The 17,959-nt window shown below is 43.4% G+C and overlaps 1 protein-coding gene across 1 annotated transcript in view; it reads right to left on the bottom strand.

Annotated features, from left to right (window-relative positions):
• Positions 1 to 17,959, bottom strand: part of ppp4r4 (protein phosphatase 4, regulatory subunit 4) — a 32,091-nt gene that overhangs the window by 12,938 nt on the left and 1,194 nt on the right. Inside the window, exons 2-17 of the mRNA XM_039781395.1 lie at positions 16,107 to 16,180; positions 14,090 to 14,192; positions 13,614 to 13,761; positions 13,203 to 13,276; positions 11,894 to 12,000; positions 10,894 to 11,001; positions 10,408 to 10,529; positions 9,809 to 9,931; positions 8,592 to 8,773; positions 7,019 to 7,138; positions 5,998 to 6,075; positions 5,118 to 5,201; positions 4,128 to 4,301; positions 2,302 to 2,407; positions 1,577 to 1,724; positions 1,218 to 1,362 (exon numbers count right to left, since the gene is read on the bottom strand). Coding sequence (XP_039637329.1) covers positions 1,218 to 1,362; positions 1,577 to 1,724; positions 2,302 to 2,407; positions 4,128 to 4,301; positions 5,118 to 5,201; positions 5,998 to 6,075; positions 7,019 to 7,138; positions 8,592 to 8,773; positions 9,809 to 9,931; positions 10,408 to 10,529; positions 10,894 to 11,001; positions 11,894 to 12,000; positions 13,203 to 13,276; positions 13,614 to 13,761; positions 14,090 to 14,192; positions 16,107 to 16,180 — 1,896 coding nt within the window. The remainder of the gene's footprint in view (positions 1 to 1,217; positions 1,363 to 1,576; positions 1,725 to 2,301; positions 2,408 to 4,127; positions 4,302 to 5,117; positions 5,202 to 5,997; positions 6,076 to 7,018; positions 7,139 to 8,591; positions 8,774 to 9,808; positions 9,932 to 10,407; positions 10,530 to 10,893; positions 11,002 to 11,893; positions 12,001 to 13,202; positions 13,277 to 13,613; positions 13,762 to 14,089; positions 14,193 to 16,106; positions 16,181 to 17,959) is intronic.

Genomic DNA, 17,959 nt, shown 5'->3' on the forward strand with positions numbered 1-17,959 from the left:
TTAATATAATACAGTCTCAGTGTGTTTAATGTAATACAGTCTCAGTGTGTTTATATTAATATAATACAGTCTCAGTGTGTTTATATTAATATAATACAGTCTCAGTGTGATTATATTAATATAATACAGTCTCAGTATGATTATATTAATATAATACAGTCTCAGTGTGATTATATTAATATAATACAATCTCAGTGTGTTTATATTAATATAATACAGTCTCAGTGTGTTTATATTAATATAATACAGTCTCAGTGTGATTATATTAATATAATACAGTCTCAGTATGTTTATATTAATATAATACAGTCTCAGTGTGTTTATATTAATATAATACAGTCTCAGTGTGATTATATTAATATAATACAGTGTCAGCGTGTTTATATTAATATAATACAGTCTCAGTATCATTATATTAATATAATACAGTCTCAGTGTGTTTAATGTAATACAGTCTCAGTGTGTTTATAATAATATAATACAGTCTCAGTGTGATTATATTAATATAATACAGTCTCAGTATCATTATATTAATATAATACAGTCTCAGTGTGATTAAATTAATATAATACAGTCTCAGTATCATTATATTAATATAATACAGTCTCAGTGTATTTATATTAATATAATACAGTCTCAGTGTGATTATATTAATATAATACAGTCTCAGTGTGTTTATATTAATATAATACAGTCTCAGTATGATTATATTAATATAATACAGTCTCAGTGTGTTCATATTAATATAATACAGTCTCAGTATCATTATATTAATATAATACAGTCTGAGTATCATTATATTAATATAATACAATCTCAGTGTGTTTATATTAATATAATACAGTCTCAGTGTATTTATAATGATATACAGTCTCAGTGTGATTATATTAATATAATACAGTCTCAGTGTATTTATATTAATATAATACAGTCTCAGTATCATTATATTAAGATAATACAGTCTCAGTGTGTTTATATTAATATAATACAGTCTCAGTGTATTTATATTAATATAATACAGTCTCAGTGTGTTTATATTGATATAATACAGTCTCAGTGTGTTTATATTAATATAATACAGTCTCAGTATCATTATATTAATATAATACAGTCTCAGTGTGTTTATATTAATATAATACAGTCTCAGTGTGTTTATATTAATATAATACAGTCTCAGTGTGATATTATATATATTAATATCAGAGTGATGATGTTACCTTGCGGATGGCAGCCACCACGTCTTTGTCTTTCTCTCTGCAGAGGAGTTTCTGGACGCAGAAGTCGAGTTTCTGCAGCAGCTGTTTGTCGGCCGGCAAGCGGAGCGACGATCGCAGTCTGGGCAACAACTGGCACAGCTTGTACCTGACAGACAGGCAGGTAGACAGACAGACAGACAGACAGGTGTGTTACATGTGAAGTCACAGACACAGACTTTAACCTCCTCACTGGACAGAATGCAGACAGAGCCAGAGGGGTAGATTTCGGAGGGGATGCAGGAGATATACAGTATATAACCCCAGAACCCCCCGGTTATAATGCCCCCCCCCACTAAACCTCCGCCGTTGGACAGCGTTACCTGACGTTGGCAACAGGATCGTGGACCAGCTCCAGCGCTGGGATCAGGAAGTGTTTGTTGAAGTATTTTCTGGAGAAAATGTCAGTGGCTGTTTCACAGACGTCAAGGAACCTGAGCCGGTTCCAGTAGCTCCGCCCCTGAGCCAGATCTGAAACATGAGACAAACGGTCACTTTGGTTTTCTTCACTTTGGACCCTATTGTCCATGCTTTTGTGTCTAAGTGGCTGATGGGAATCTCTGAAATTGGTCCAGTATTATAGCCTGGTAGACACCAGACCCCCTCTCAGTTGTAACTGAAAGGGGGTCTGGGGAAGGTTCATTCACAGCCCATTTCCAAAGGGTTGTCACCAATGGACGCCGCTCAAATGCCTCTGGGCGCAGTTGGATAGTCCTTCAACCAATCAGAGCTATGAAGGAGATGACGCTTCAATGTCGCTGCGCTATCATCATCGTGTAGAGCAGGCCTCAACGGTTACGATTGGTGCCTCGATTTGGAAAAATTGGAAATGGGCCTTGCAGAGTAAATCTCAAATTTGCCGGAAGTTCATCAGGGTTTTCCCAGGCTACCAGTATTAACTAAGATCACTGCAGTCATTAGTCAGCAACAAGCTACAATGTAAGTTATTTGGCACTTAGAATAATAATAATAATCTGAGCCAGTCGGTGGCAGAAACAGGACTTTTAGTGGACGCTGACGCTGAACCGAAGCAGCAGAGTGTTCTGACCTTGGATCAGCCGCTCCATCATCTCCTGGCGCTGCTCCTGTTTGCGGTTGTAACGCAGGAATGTGCAGAACGTCCGAGCCGCCTCCTTCTGGACCGGCAGCACCTTCTGCACAATGCCAACACCCGGGAGGAAAGTCACCTGTTAGTTAGTCTGTTCCCTTCGTTAACTCGCTGTGTTGTGTCGTGTGCAGGGCCTGACATTTACTGGACCGCATTTATATTTAATATTGATTATTTTTATCACTTGAAAGCATGCCAGAATTTAAAATTTTTCCATTGGGGAGTAAAACTTTCAATCTATCTGCCACGTTGGCGGGTAGCAAATGAGAACTGAGTGATTCTTAGTAGTGTTTTGTATATACATATATATATATATATATATATATATATATATATATATATATATATATATATATATTCTTGAACTTAAGAATACACATTTATATTTAATATATATATATATATTAAATATAAATGTGTGTTCTTAAGTTCAAGAATGATGCTCGGGCATTTCCTGTATTTCAACTTTATGAGGCAAAAAGAAACTGGCTGGTGAAGAGCATGGTGGTTAAACGGTAAAGTTCAGGTCCCGGTCCTGGTCATGTGTGGTTATACGGTAAAGTTGAGGCCCTGGTCCTGGTTGTGTGTGTGTGGTTATACGGTAAAGTTGAGGCCCTGGTCCTGGTCGTGTGTGTGTGGTTATATGGTAAAGGTCAGGCCCTGGTCCTGGTTGTGTGTGTGTGGTTATATGGTAAAGGTCAGGCCCTGGTCCTGGTCTTGTGTGTGGTTAGACGGTAAAGGTCAGGCCCTGGTCCTGGTTGTGTGTGTGTGGTTATATGGTAAAGGTCAGGCCCTGGTCCTGGTTGTGTGTTTGTGGTTATATGGTAAAGGTCAGGCCCTGGTCCTGGTCGTGTGTGTGTGGTTATATGGTAAAGGTCAGACCCTGGTCCTGGTTGTGTGTGTGTGGTTATATGGTAAAGGTCAGGCCCTGGTCCTGGTCGTGTGTGTGTGGTTATATGGTAAAGGTCAGGCCCTGGTCCTGGTCGTGTGTGGTTAGACGGTAAAGGTCAGGCCCTGGTCCTGGTTGTGTGTGTGTGGTTATATGGTAAAGGTCAGGCCCTGGTCCTGGTTGTGTGTGTGTGGTTATATGGTAAAGGTCAGGCCCTGGTCCTGGTTGTGTGTGTGTGGTTATATGGTAAAGGTCAGGCCCTGGTCCTGGTCGTGTGTGTGTGGTTATATGGTAAAGGTCAGGCCCTGGTCCTGGTTGTGTGTGTGTGGTTATATGGTAAAGGTCAGGCCCTGGTCCTGGTTGTGTGTGTGTGGTTATATGGTAAAGGTCAGGCCCTGGTCCTGGTTGTGTGTGTGTGGTTAGACGGTAAAGTTCAGGCCCTGGTCCTGGTCGTGTGTGTGTGGTTATATGGTAAAGGTCAGGCCCTGGTCCTGGTCGTGTGTGTGGTTATATGGTAAAGGTCAGGCCCTGTTCCTGGTTGTGTGTGTGTGGTTAGACGGTAAAGTTCAGGCCCTGGTCCTGGTCGTGTGTGTGTGGTTATATGGTAAAGGTCAGGCCCTGTTCCTGGTTGTGTGTGTGTGGTTAGACGGTAAAGTTCAGGCCCTGGTCCTGGTTGTGTGTGTGTGGTTAGACGGTAAAGTTCAGGCCTTGGTCCTGGTCGTGTGTGTGTGGTTATATGGTAAAGGTCAGGCCCTGTTCCTGGTCGTGTGTGTGTGGTTATATGGTAAAGGTCATGCCCTGGTCCTGGTTGTGTGTGTGTGGTTATATGGTAAAGGTCAGGCCCTGGTCCTGGTTGTGTGTGTGGTGCAGAGCTGACGTTGGTAGTGAGGATGGTGAAGATCCGGGGGGAGAAGTTCTGGTGCAGAGTTTCTCCCGGCAGCAGTCGGCTCAGACAGCTGTAGCGCTGCAGCAGCTTCTCATGCAGCCGCCAGCGCAGAGACACTCCCACTGTCTGCTCGGCTAACAGCAGCGCCGCCAGCAGCTCCGGGAACTGGACCAGAACCACCGCGGAACCACCGGAGAACCACCAGAGAACCATGGCACAATGTAGAGGAATCAGAGGACACAAGAGAACCAAGATTAGACAGGCAACAGACTGACTCTCTGCTGCCGTTTTTATCATGATATCAAAGTGCCGGCTCTCTAGAGCTCTGAGCACCGCTGGTTCCTGGTGTCACCGCCCGGGGACCACTCAGACTTATTTGGTTCATAAAATGTAACTGAATCCATGAATATGTAAGATATTACTACAGACATTACTGTAATGGTACATAACGTCTGCTGTATCAGTGTTTAAAGTATTATTATCAGCTGCAGCGTGTTTGTCTGACTCCGCTGTTTGCAGAATGTTATCGTTTAGCAGCGTGGACGCTCACATAGTTAACTAGTTATAGTACATAGTTATGGTTCTAGTTAAAGTACATAGTTATGGTACTAGTTATAGTATATAGTTATGGTTATGGTTCTAGTTATAGTACATAGTTATGGTTATGGTTATGGTTCTAGTTCTAGTATTTAGTTATGGTTCTAGTTATGGTTATGGTTATGGTTCTAGTTAGGGTTATGGTTCTAGTTCTAGTATATAGTTATGGTTCTAGTTAGGGTTATGGTTCTAGTTGTAGTTCTAGTATATAGTTATGGTTCTAGTTATGGTTATGGTTCTAGTATATAGTTATGGTTCTAGTTATGGTTATGGTTCTAGTTATGGTTATGGTTATGGTTCTAGTTCTAGTATATAGTTATGGTTCTAGTTATGGTTATGGTTCTTGCTGTGGATGGCCTGTGGTGTTAAAGGTTAGTTTGTCACCTTGTTGTCCAGCGCCAGGTTCTCTCCTCTGGACAGAACTGCCTCCAGAGTCTCTTCCAGGTGATTCATCAGAGCGTCCAACACCTCAACAACAACAACAACAACAACAACAACAACAACAACAACAACAACAAGGTATGTCACGGTACGTCAAACCAAACTAAAACTTACAAATGTTCTGAAGAAAATGTATGTGTCATTGTGTGGTGTTACTATCTGTATGTGCTGGCAGTATGAAGCTGGGACCCCTTTTAAAAAAAATTTTAATAATTAAAAAAAACAAAAACAAAAAAAAAAACAAAAAGCTAAAAAATACAATACAAACCCCCACAAAAACAAAAACCACCACAAATAAAACCAAACCCACACACACACCCCACCACAAACACCTTCAATTTACCCCTTTTTGTAATTATTGTTCTTGTCTTTTCCCTTTCTTGCCCCCTGTTACGAGACAATATATTTTTCTTCTTCTTTTTTTACTTTACGTGAGAAGTTGTTTTTTTGTTGTTTTTTTTTTTTTTGTTTTTTTTTTGTTGTTGTGTTTTTTTTTTTTTTTTTTTTTTTTTTGTGTTTTTCCCTCCCGCCCCTTTTTTTTCTTTTTTTTTTTTTTTTTTTTTTTTTTTTTTTTTTTTTTTTTTTTTTTTTTTTTCTCTTTTTCTTTTCTTTTCTTTCCCCCCCCCCCCCCCTTCCTCCCACCGGAAAAAAAAGGCATAATAGTCCCACCACGCGTTGCTACTTAAAGTGCTAAAGGAGACTTTTAGCATCAATAACAACAAGAAAAGCACCTAACTAAGCGTCCGTATTTTATGAGATGGGTGTGAGAACCTGTTGACTGAGACTATAAGGCAGCAGCGTGCATCCTGATTGGCTGACGTACCTCCAGAGCATCATCCTGCAGAAGAGACAGCAGCTCTTTGTGGACCAGCTGGGCATTTGGTCCCAGCAGCTTCACCACCTGACAGGAAGGGGAGGAGCCAATCAGGAAGTCAGCTTTACAAACTATAGACTCATGTTTCATTCTGCAAGTCTGCAGAGAACTTTATTTAATTCAGCAGTTGAACAACTTCTGGAGTCTTTCCGTCTTTTATCTTTCCTTTTTAAATGTTATTCCCCCAACGAGAAGCCGAGCCCGAGGATGGGGATGTCAGAGCGTCTACAGACAGATGCCTCAACAGTTAATTCCCTAAATATACTAGCCCTAGCTTAGAACTGCTGCTAAGCTAGCACTACATCTCCAGCGCTACGTTTTGGTTTTTAAACATTTGAGTTTTGATCCAAAGTGATCTCGGTGCACCAAGTTTTTTTTATCTCCAGTAGAAGAACTAATCTCTGTTTAAACTAACACGGCCAAACCTCCAAATATCTCATCATCATCCTGGTATACTGGACATAAACAGGAGACTCCTCCCCTGCTGGTAGTTAGCATGCTAACGTTAGTAGCTTTAGTCTCAGATAACGAGATGTCGTGACGATAAGACCCAATCAGGAGGAGAAACGTTGGCGTCAGTGTTGGTGTTGCCAAAGGTCTCCGTTTGGAGCCGTTGAGACTGAAACACAACCCCGCAGAGTCAGAACCAAAACAGGTCAGAAGTGTTTCCAAATGTCTCCGGTTTAGGGGCTCAGAAATGCCAGAGCAGGGGGAATGAGAGGGGAAAACGCCAGAGCAGGGGGAATGAGAGGGGGAAACGTAGCAGAAGATAATCCTTTTTAAACCAAAACGTAGCGTTGTTTATGTACTGTTTATTTACTTTTTGTTTACTTCCTATACTGAGCTAAAAGTTTATTGTTATTCTTATACTGTATTTTCTATACAAGTGTTTTGTAAGCTGAAATCTGTGATCTGTGATCTGGATCTGGAGCTGTGATCTCTGATCTCTGATCTGGAGCTGTGATCTGACCTGGTGGAAACCAGCTGCAGCACTCCGGCGAACGCTGACCTCCGGGTCACAGCAAAGACTAGAGAAAGATGGGTAGAGCTCGGACAGGAAGTGAGCTGAGTCTGCAAACATCACCATGGCCTAGAGAGAGAGACAGATAGAGAGAGAGACAGATAGAGAGAGAGAGACAGAAAGATAGAGAGAGACAGACAGAGAGACATAGACAGAGAGAGAGACAGAGAGAGAGAGAGAGGGAGAAAGAGAGAGCGAGAGAGCGAGCGAGCTGGAAGTGACATCCACCAACTGGGCCCAGTTTTTCAAGAGTAATCCGGTGGGATTTCGGATCACTGATTTCCAAAAGCAAAAGAGGGATTCTGAACTAAGATCAGAGCAGGTAAAGGGATCTTACATTTGATCTGGATCAAACCTGCCCTTTGAACTCACTTTGGGATCTATTTGATCCAAAAAAACAGGATTATCCTGATCCAATCAGATGGGTGGATTCAAAGGGATATTTTCAAACCAAATAAAATCAGTTTTTTTTAAGTGAATGATCACAAAATCAATGTTTACAGCTGATATATATACATGTCTTCATATATGAAGCATGTCTCATATATATATATATATATATATATATATAATACTATTGGATAGTATTGTTTTTGTTTTGTTATTTAACATTATAAATTGTTAAATTAAAACAACCAATGTCTATTAGTGGCCTCCCTGTAGTTCTTAGCTGAGCCAGCAGGCTACACTGTTGGCTCCATTTAAGTCTCTGGTCAACAAGAACATGGGATTTCCAAATCCAGATCAATTTGATCCAGATTACATTTTTTGAAAACCTGGGCCCAGGTGATTAAAGTTCAGGTTGTAACTCTGAGGGTTTGTGTGTACCGGCAGGTTGTTGTAACTCTGAGGGTTTGTGTGTACCGGCAGGTTGTTGTAAATCTGAGGGTTTGTGTGTACCGGCAGGTTGTTGTAAATCTGAGGGTTTGTGTGTACCGGCAGGTTGTTGTAAATCTGAGGGTTTGTGTGTATCGGCAGGTTGTAACTCTGAGTGTTTGTGTGTACCGGCAGGTTGTAACTCTGAGTGTTTGTGTGTACCGGCAGGTTGTAACTCTGAGTGTTTGTGTGTACCGGCAGGTTGTAACTCTGAGTGTTTGTGTGTACCAGCAGGTTGTTGTAACTCTGAGGGTTTGTGTGTACCGGCAGGTTGTTGTAACTCTGAGGGTTTGTGTGTACCGGCAGGTTGTTGTAAATCTGAGGGTTTGTGTGTACCAGCAGGTTGTAACTCTGAGTGTTTGTGTGTACCGGCAGGTTGTAACTCTGAGTGTTTGTGTGTACCGGCAGGTTGTAACTCTGAGTGTTTGTGTGTACCAGCAGGTTGTTGTAACTCTGAGGGTTTGTGTGTACCGGCAGGTTGTTGTAACTCTGAGGGTTTGTGTGTACCAGCAGGTTGTTGTAACTCTGAGTGTTTGTGTGTACCAGCAGGTTGTTGTAACTCTGAGTGTTTGTGTGTACCGGCAGGTTATTGTAACTCTGAGGGTTTGTGTGTACCGGCAGGTTGTAACTGAATGTTTGTGTGTACCGGCAGGTTGTAGCAGCAGTTGCAGCGGATCAGGATCGCCTCGTTGTGGATCAGGATCGCCTCGTTGTGGATCAGCGTTGGCTCGTTGCCGTCAGTCTGGTTTCCTTCTGTCTGCAGACCGGTGACACACAGAACCTTAAACCTCTGCAGCAACCGGGCCTTCTGCTCCTCGGACAAGGAGCCTGAAACACAGAGTCCACATCAGACAGGGAGCCTGAAACACAGAGTCCAGATCAGACAGGGAGCCTGAAACACAGAGTCCAGATCAGACAGGGAGCCTGAAACACAGAGTCCAGATCAGAAAGGGAGCCTGAAACACAGAGTCCAGATCAGACAGGGAGCCTTCTTACTGTGTAGAGACACTAAAAGTGCCACCTTCTCATTGTGTAGAGACACTAACAGTGCCACCTTCTCATTGTGTAGAGACACTAACAGTGCTACCTTCTCATTGTGTAGAGACACTAACAGTGCCACCTCCTCACTGTGTAGAGACCGTAACCGTGCCAACTTCTTACTGTGTGGAGACCCTAACCGTGCCACCTTCTTACTGTGTGGAGACACTAACAGTGCCACCTTCTCACTGTGTAGAGACACTAACAGTGCCACCTTCTCACTGTGTGGAGACACTAACCCTAACCCACAGTTTCTAATCTTGTCTCTACTGTTTCTATTCATACTTTGCACATGACGTCACAACTACTGGCTGGCGGGCAAGAACGTCATTCTACAACGTATATTTGTTAGAGGAGTGAATTTGCTCAAGAATCAATTTGTTGGCTGAAAGCCTACTGTGAAATTTAACACCGGTGTCAGCAAAAGACTAGTTAAAACAAGACAGATAAGAAGAGGCATTGCAACAATGTTTACAAATATATATAGTATATATATATATATATATATATATATATATATATATATATATATATATAGTAAATATCTCCAATCTCCAAGTCTGGTAAAGACTTTGCCAGCTTCAAAGCAATGAAAACATCAGCGGGTGCTGTATATGGATCGCAAGTTCCGAGTGACATATGGTCTAGATAGTTGATTGATTGTAGTATTGGAAATCTGCAAGGCTGCAATTCCCGTGGCTGGCCACTGTTCCACTGTATATGTATTGATTGTTCATCGCCATTCTATCGGCGTTTCTTGCCCGCCAGGTATCCATGGTAATCACTGCAAAGTATGAATTGTGTGACATTAGCGCTGAGTCTCACCTGCCAGTCCGCTGCACAGCTTCCCAAACTGGAACGACAGAGACGCCACAACGGCTTCGTCCGCCTGCGACGACACCTCGCACGCCGCCATCACCATGGGAACCACGATGTGGAGTTTGTCATCTGAGAGCGAGGAGGAAGCTATAAGTCCATGATCTGTTTCTGTTCATTTTAACTTCACAGTCGAAAGCCCAATTCAGACCAAAGATTCACAACGAGGGTTAGGAAGTCCAGAGAGTGGTTTCTATGCAGATGATTTATTGGTGGAAACTGGTAGCTTTCCGAACGCTGCAGACCGGAGACTTGCAAGGAGATTAGTTTAAACTCGTCTTAACAAGAATCTTTGCTCTGAACTGGCGTTCAAGAAGCACCGTTCAGGAAACAGCGTTCAAGAAACAGCATTCAAGAAACACCGTTCAAGAAGCACTGTTCAAGAAACAGCGGTCAGAAAACCGCGTTCAAGAAGCACCGTTCAGGAAACAGCGTTCAAGAAACAGCGGTCAGAAAACAGCGTTCAGGAAACAGCGTTCAGGAAACAGCGTTCAGGAAATACCATTCAGGAAACACCGTTCAGGAAACAGCGCTGCTGGGCGACTTACCGCTGTCCATCATCTCCAGCAGGTTGATGACGGTGTCGAAGGCGGCGAGCCGGACGCTGCTCTCCTCGTCTCCGGCCAGCTCCACCAGTTCAGGAAGCAGCTCCGTCCGGGTGTCATCCACCCTAAAGGGACCGAGACACACAAACTGTAACAGTTACTGTGTCTCTGTCGGGATGTCTGGTTAGGGTTTGGTGAACTTTACATGCTGGCTCTGGCGGGTTATGGTTAGCGTGTCTCTGTCGGGATGTCTGGTTAGGGTTTGGTGAACTTTACATGCTGGCTCTGGCGGGTTACGGTTAGTGTGTCTCTGTCGGGATGTCTGGTTAGGGTTTGGTGAACTTTACATGCTGGCTTTGGCGGGTTATGGTTAGCGTGTCTCTGTCGGGTTGTCTGGTTAGTGTTTGGTGAACTTTACATGCTGGCTTTGGCGGGTTATGGTTAGCGTGTCTCTGTCGGGATGTCTGGTTAGCGTTTGGTGAACTTTACCCGCTGGCTCTGGCGATGCTCTCCAGCTGACGGCCCATACAGGCTCGGACCTCCAAGTCCTCGTCCTGACATAAAGACCGAGCCAACGGCAGCAGCTCCTTCTTCACTCTGACACACAGGAAACACAGCTGTTAGTGTCAGACCAGATCAGCATGTCAACAACACACCTGTTGTAGTCCTCTAGACTCTAGAACACCATCTGAAGGTCTCAGTCTCGTCTCGGATGAAGAGGACTGAAAGGATTCCACTAAATTGCCTGTGCATTACTGTGATTGGATGTAAAACGTCCTGCTTCAAACGCAACTAATAACTTGATTCATTTCTAATGGAATTTGTTACTGTTAATCACTTCTCCCAGACCCTTTAACACGCACTCCCAACAAAGTAAATGCAGGAGATAGGAGAAGAAGCTCTACCTGTCTGGCACTGGTCTGGTCTGGTCTTGGTCTTGGTCTCAATCCCTCAAAGTCTTTGTCTCGACTCCTCAAAGTCTTTGTCTCAATCCCTCAAAGTCTCGGTCTAAACCCCTCAAAGTCTCAGTCTAAACCCCTCAAAGTCTCGGTCTAAACCCCTCAAAGTCTCGGTCTAAACCCCTCAAAGTCTCGGTCTAAACCCCTCAAAGTCTCAGTCTAAACCCCTCAAAGTCTCGGTCTAAACCCCTCAAAGTCTCAGTCTAAACCCCTCAAAGTCTCGGTCTAAACCCCTCAAAGTCTCGGTCTCAACCCCTCAAAGTCTCGGTCTAAACCCCTCAAAGTCTCAGTCTAAACCCCTCAAAGTCTCAGTCTAAACCCCTAAAAGTCTCAGTCTAAACCCCTCAAAGTCTCAGTCTAAACCCCTCAAAGTCTCAGTCTCAACCCCTGATAGTAAGGCAGCCACACGATGCTCACCACACTTCAGCTAATCCATTAATCTCTGCAGCTCTAGTGTAGTATCCTCGTATGACAGCTAGTTTAGCATAGCATAAAGAATGGTGCAGTATGTACTCGGTGTCATAGCTCACATGTGGGAGTCGAACTTGCAAGCGACTTTCCCCAAAATCCGACAGCTGGCCAGACGAGCCTGAAGAGAGTGAGACAGCTGGGACTGGTAGATGAGAGGGTTCAGCACCTGCAAACAGACAGGCAGGCAGACAGGCAGACAGACAGACAGACAGACAGACAGACAGACAGACAGACAGGCAGACAGACAGACAGACAGACAGACAGTGATGTAGAAATGTAGAGTTGCCCAGACTGATTGGTATAAAGTTATTTATTTATTATTTTATTTAATGTTTATTTGGCAGGGACAAATGCATAGAACATTGCTTTATAAAGAATACAAAGTAGATGCCATGCATACAGGTTTATAGCCATGACTAATTTGCAACCCCTGTCCCTGGTTAGGCTTTTAAAATTAAAACAGAAATTATAAAGTATTAATATAAAATTTGTAACTATTAAAATAATACAATAAATACATCCCATGCATGAAATAAAATATGAACTTAAATGAATGTAAAAATCACTATAAAACAGAGTTTAGACACATTTAACAATACAAGAACAAAAAAGTATGCATATGTCTATGCATGCTAGCATATGCAACATTATGTTTGTATGAATTGTCTTATATCTTGTATAGTCAGTGTTCACAGAGTTGTTTCAGTTTCAGCCATTGCTTTAAATGTGTATTAAAAACCTTGAGTTCTGTCAGTGTTTTAATTTCTAATGGTAAAGCGTTCCACAATTTTATGCCTCTTACTGAAAATGATGTCTCACCAAATGTTGTTCTACGTTTTGCCGCTATACAGTTACCACTTATTGTGCCTCTAGTTCTTATTCCGCTCTTTTGTTTCACTACTAGTTGACAACATATTTCTGGTGCAAGGTTATTCACACACTAAGAAATTAATTTTAGAAATGAATAATTTACAAAACTGTCAAAACTCAATATATTATGCTTCCTTAAAATGAGGCAGTGGTGCCATCTTACAGGTTTCTGGTCCATTACTTTTAATGCCTGTTTATATAATGATCTAATGGGTGTAATTGTTGTTTGATTGGCCTGACCCCAAACAGTAATGCAATACGATAAATGAGAAAATATCATAGAATTACACTTTTAACTGATAAATAATCAGAAGTGCCAGATGGAATCTGATTTGTTTACAGATTTCAGCTGTGATCCGAAAGGAAATCTGCAGAATTCACACTGTGTAAAGATCCCAGTAATCCCAGTACGTCCTGTGTAAAGATCCCAGTAATCCCAGTACGTCCTGTGTAAAGATCCCAGTAATCCCAGTACGTCCTGTGTAAAGATCCCAGTACCTCCTGTTTGATGGTCTCTTTGGGCAGGGCGCTGATGGCCCACAGCAGAGTCTCCAACCAGGCACTGCTCACCACTGTCGGACACGAGCACGGACACACACACACACACACACACACACACACACACACACACACACACACACACACACACACACACACCACACACACACACACACACGCCAATGTCAGCGTGTGACTGGTACTAGACCATTTTACCTGATGATGGTACTGAAACTATTACATTTATATTTGCAAAGTTATAGTTCGGACCCAGATCTCCCACACCAAAGGCATGTGTCACATTCAGTGCTCCATCACCACTCAGTTCTTTTGATTAGTATGAAACTTGATTGAGACGTTACCTGTGTCTCGGTGGTTCAGGTGCAGCAGGACGGTTGGTTGAGATGTTACCTGTGTCTCGGTGGTTCAGGTGCAGCAGGACGGTCTTCAGGATGGAGAAGGTGTGGGTGTGGATCAGGATGATGTCATCCTGCAGGATGGTGAGGAACGATGCGGCCGCCGCCAGCTGGATGTCTGCTCCGGCTCCGTTCAGGACCTCCTGAGTCGGGTCAGACAGCACAGGTTACCTGGGTGACACACCTGTTACCTGCTACCACAGGTTACCTGGATGACACACCTGTTACCTGCTACCACAGGTTACCTGGATGACACACCTGTTACCTGCTACCACAGGTTACCTGGATGACAAACCTTTTACCACAGGTTACCTGGATGACAAACCTTTTACCACAGGTTACCTGGATGACAAACCTTTTACCACAGGTTACCTGGATGACACACCTGTTACCTGTAACCACAGGTTACCTGGATGACACACCTGTTACCTGTTACCACAGGTTAACTGGACTGACAGCAGGGGTACATACCCGGACCTTTGGGACGACCCGGCGGAAGGTCTCAGCTGGATTCTGGCGGACGAGGCTCGGCAGGTTACTGATGACGCTCGCTCTCTGCACCTCCTGACCCACGCTGACAGGAAACAGGAAACACATCAACAGGAAAAACATCAACAGAAAACACATCAACAGGAAATACATCAACAGGAAACACATCAACAGGAAATACATCAACAGGAAATACATCAACAGGAAACACATCAACAGGAAATACATCAACAGGAAACACAACAGCTAAGCGTGTAGCTTAGCACAGAGCCATAGCAACCTTAAACAACACTGGATTGGTGTAGGGAGAAACTCGGGAGAAAAACCCCCCCTTCCCCCCCCCCCCCCACACCCCCCCCCCCTCCCCCCACACCCCCCCCCCTCCCCCCCCCCCCCCCCACACAACCCCCCCCCACAACCCAACCCCCCCAAAACCCCCCACAAAACCCACGCTCCTCCCCCAAACAGCTCCCCATCAGAAGCACCGCCCCCAAACAGCTCCCCTTCAGAAGCTCCTCCCCCAAACAGCTCCCCTTCAGAAGCACCGCCCCCAAACAGCTCCCCTTCAGAAGCTCCTCCCCCAAACAGCTCCCCTTCAGAAGCTCCTCCCCCAAACAGTCCCTTCAGAAGCTCCTCCCCCAAACAGCTCCCCTCCAGAAGCTCCTCCCCCAAACAGCTCCCCTCCAGAAGCTCCTCCCCCAAACAGCTCCCCTTCAGAAGCTCTGCCCCCAAACAGCTCCCCTTCAGAAGCTCCGCCCCCCAAGCAGCTCCCCTTCAGAAGCTCCTCCCCCAAACAGCTCCCCTTCAGAAGCTCCTCCCCCAAACAGCTCCCCTTCAGAAGCTCCGCCCCCCAAGCAGCTCCCCTTCAGAAGCTCCTCCCCCAAACAGCTCCCCTTCAGAAGCTCCTCCCCCAAACTCAGGGACAGATAACTACTGGCTGGCACACTCACATGCTGTATTAACACCGGATTGTTTTTCAGCGTACACATAAGAAAGAGAGCTATATGACCGTGAGGAGATATTCTCTGAATTTACCTAAAAGTATATAATCACTTTACCTTTAACTAGTTGTTTTGGTGCATAAAGTTAACCGCAATGTCTGCCGAAACAACCGGCAGCTCGTGGCTCTGTACCCGGCTCACAGTCACCTATTCTGGGAGAACTGAACCCCCAACTACTGCTGCAAGGGCCCAACTTTGGGTTCAACAGTGGGGGGGTTCACAGCTCCACTTTTGTGTTTGGCAAACGCACATTTTTATAACTTGACTCCGCCAGATGGATTGCTTCGCATTAGCTCGGCATATCCATCTGGGAACTTTCCGTTGGAGAACTTTTGGGAAGGGGCGAAAATCCTGGTTAGCTGATTGGATAAACCATCTGTCTATCACCACTTATAGTTGGTGATAGACGCGCCAAATCAACCAATCAGATCAACGAAGCGTATGAAAATACAACCACAAGCCAGGCTACCCCTGCTGCTGCTGCAAGCTAGGAGCATGTTGGTAATGATATTTGCCGTTTGTGTAACGAGAATTTAGGAATAAAAGGCCCCATTTCAGGTTCCCGGTCCATATTCCAAAAGAAGGATCCAAGAGAAAAAAGCATTAGCGAGCAGCTAACAGAATTAGGGCTACCGCTGGCTGAAAATACTGGTTAGCTGATTGGATAAACCATCTGTCTATCACCACCTAAACCCGCCTCAAAACCAACGCTGATTGGTCGGTTGTTTGGCGAACGGCTCCAAATTTTCTCTATCTCAAGATGCCAGACTGATCTGCGAGTGGAAAACTGGAGCTCGCCAGATCAGGATGGTCTCACAAGGGTAACATTTTTATGCATTCTGTTGATCATTTTCTGCAACAATTTGTGCTTTTTCTTCATTAATTTATGGTGGAAATTTCTTAATTTATGTAAAGGAAATTATTCATAAAACACATTAGCCAGAAGCTCGTCAGGGTTTTCCCAGACTACGGACCAGAACCAACGGGACCAGTCTTACCTGAGCAGGTAGACGGCTCTCTCGATGTCGTTCAGGTCTTCATCAACAGTCAGCTGATCGATCTCCTCCGCCGTCTGAAACACAGTTTAGCTTTCATATTTCTTTATAATGTATTTTATTTAATGCTTTTACTTGTTATAGCGTAGCCAGTTCCCAGCATAGGAAGAGAAGTCTGTTAATAATAATAATAATAATAATTACACTCAAAGGTCCCGTAGAAATTAAACCAGTATGATCCAAAACGTGTGTTTGTGTGTGTGTGTGTGTGTGTGTGTGTGTGTCTGTGTGTATGTGTGAAACACACACAGACACACACACACACCAGGCTTGTGCAAAATTCAGAATTTCAGAATTGGCCTCCATTAATGAATTTGAATTTGAATTGAATTGACTCCGCCCCACAGGAAGATGAATTGGAGTGACAGGAAGTGGAATTAAATTCATGGCAATTCAAAGAAATTCCAGACAGTCCCACAACAGGAAGGTTACTTTGGAATGTAATTACTGTTATAAATGACCCATTATAAATGTGGTTTGGATTACTTTATCAATGCATTAGTAACTAATTGAATTACACATTTTACCTCAGTAATACAACTAAAAACAATTAGGCCTACATTAATTTCTTAATTAAATAACATAATTTAATAACCCTGCATACATTCTGTTCCAAAATATAGATCTTTCTTTAAGAGAACAAATATTTATATTATTTCCACAATTGACAAGAATAGTTTTCTTGATTAACAATAAGTAAAAAGTGTGCTGGCATGCTTTTAAACCCATATGATATCCAGTGTTACCAAGTAATGCCATAATATAATATGATATAATATGATATAATCACATCTGGCTGTAACTGAGTAATGTAACACATGAAGCCCTTTTAAATCAAACTGAACTCTTAGTTCTGTGACCAGAGCTTTTAACATTCATTGCTAACATGTCCTGTTATGTAAACTGTACAAGTAGGTCAAACTATCATCATTTATAGAATATGTAATGTAATCATATGTGTCATATACTGTAAAGCTTCATTGTTAAACACTTCATTTAAATTATGTATATTAATTATTTTATTGAATTGCAATTCTGCTTCCTTTAATTCAAATTTGAATTGTAATTCTAGATCCTGTTTTTGACATAAATTCCAATTCAAGAATTGAGTCATTCTCAATTCAATTCTGAATTGTACACAAGCCTGACACACACACACACACACACACACACACACACACACACACACACAGACACACACACATACACACACACACACACACACAGGCAGTTATACACACACACACACCTACATGCACACACACAGACACACACACACACACACAGGCACACACACAGACACACAGAGACACACACACACACGCGCACAGACATACATACACACACACAGAGACACACACACAGAGACACACACACACGCACACACACACATCTGTTTATAAATCTTGGATGAACTCACTAATCTCTAAATCATGTCATTCATCTGTGAATTACTTATTGTTGTCATTAGAATGTTCATTTTTCTGTCTCTCTCTCTGCCTGTCTGTCTCTCTGTCTGTCTTTCTCTCTGTCTATCTATCTGTCTGTCTGTCTGTCTCTCTTCCGATCTGTCTGTCTCTCTGCCTGTCTGTCTGTCCCTCTGTCTCTCTCTCTCTCTCTCTCTGCCTGTCTGTCCCTCCGTCTGTCTGTCTGTCTGTCTCTCTGTCTCTCTCTCCCTCTCTCTCTGCCTGTCTGTCTGTCTGTCTGTCAGAAACTGCGTCATGCTGCGCAGATACCGGGTCTCCCCTCTGCTTCCCTCATGAATCTGCTGATCTTCCTCCCACTGACTCATCATC

This window comes from Perca fluviatilis, chromosome 18 (genome assembly GCF_010015445.1).
Source record: "Perca fluviatilis chromosome 18, GENO_Pfluv_1.0, whole genome shotgun sequence".
NCBI lineage: Eukaryota > Metazoa > Chordata > Actinopteri > Perciformes > Percidae > Perca > Perca fluviatilis.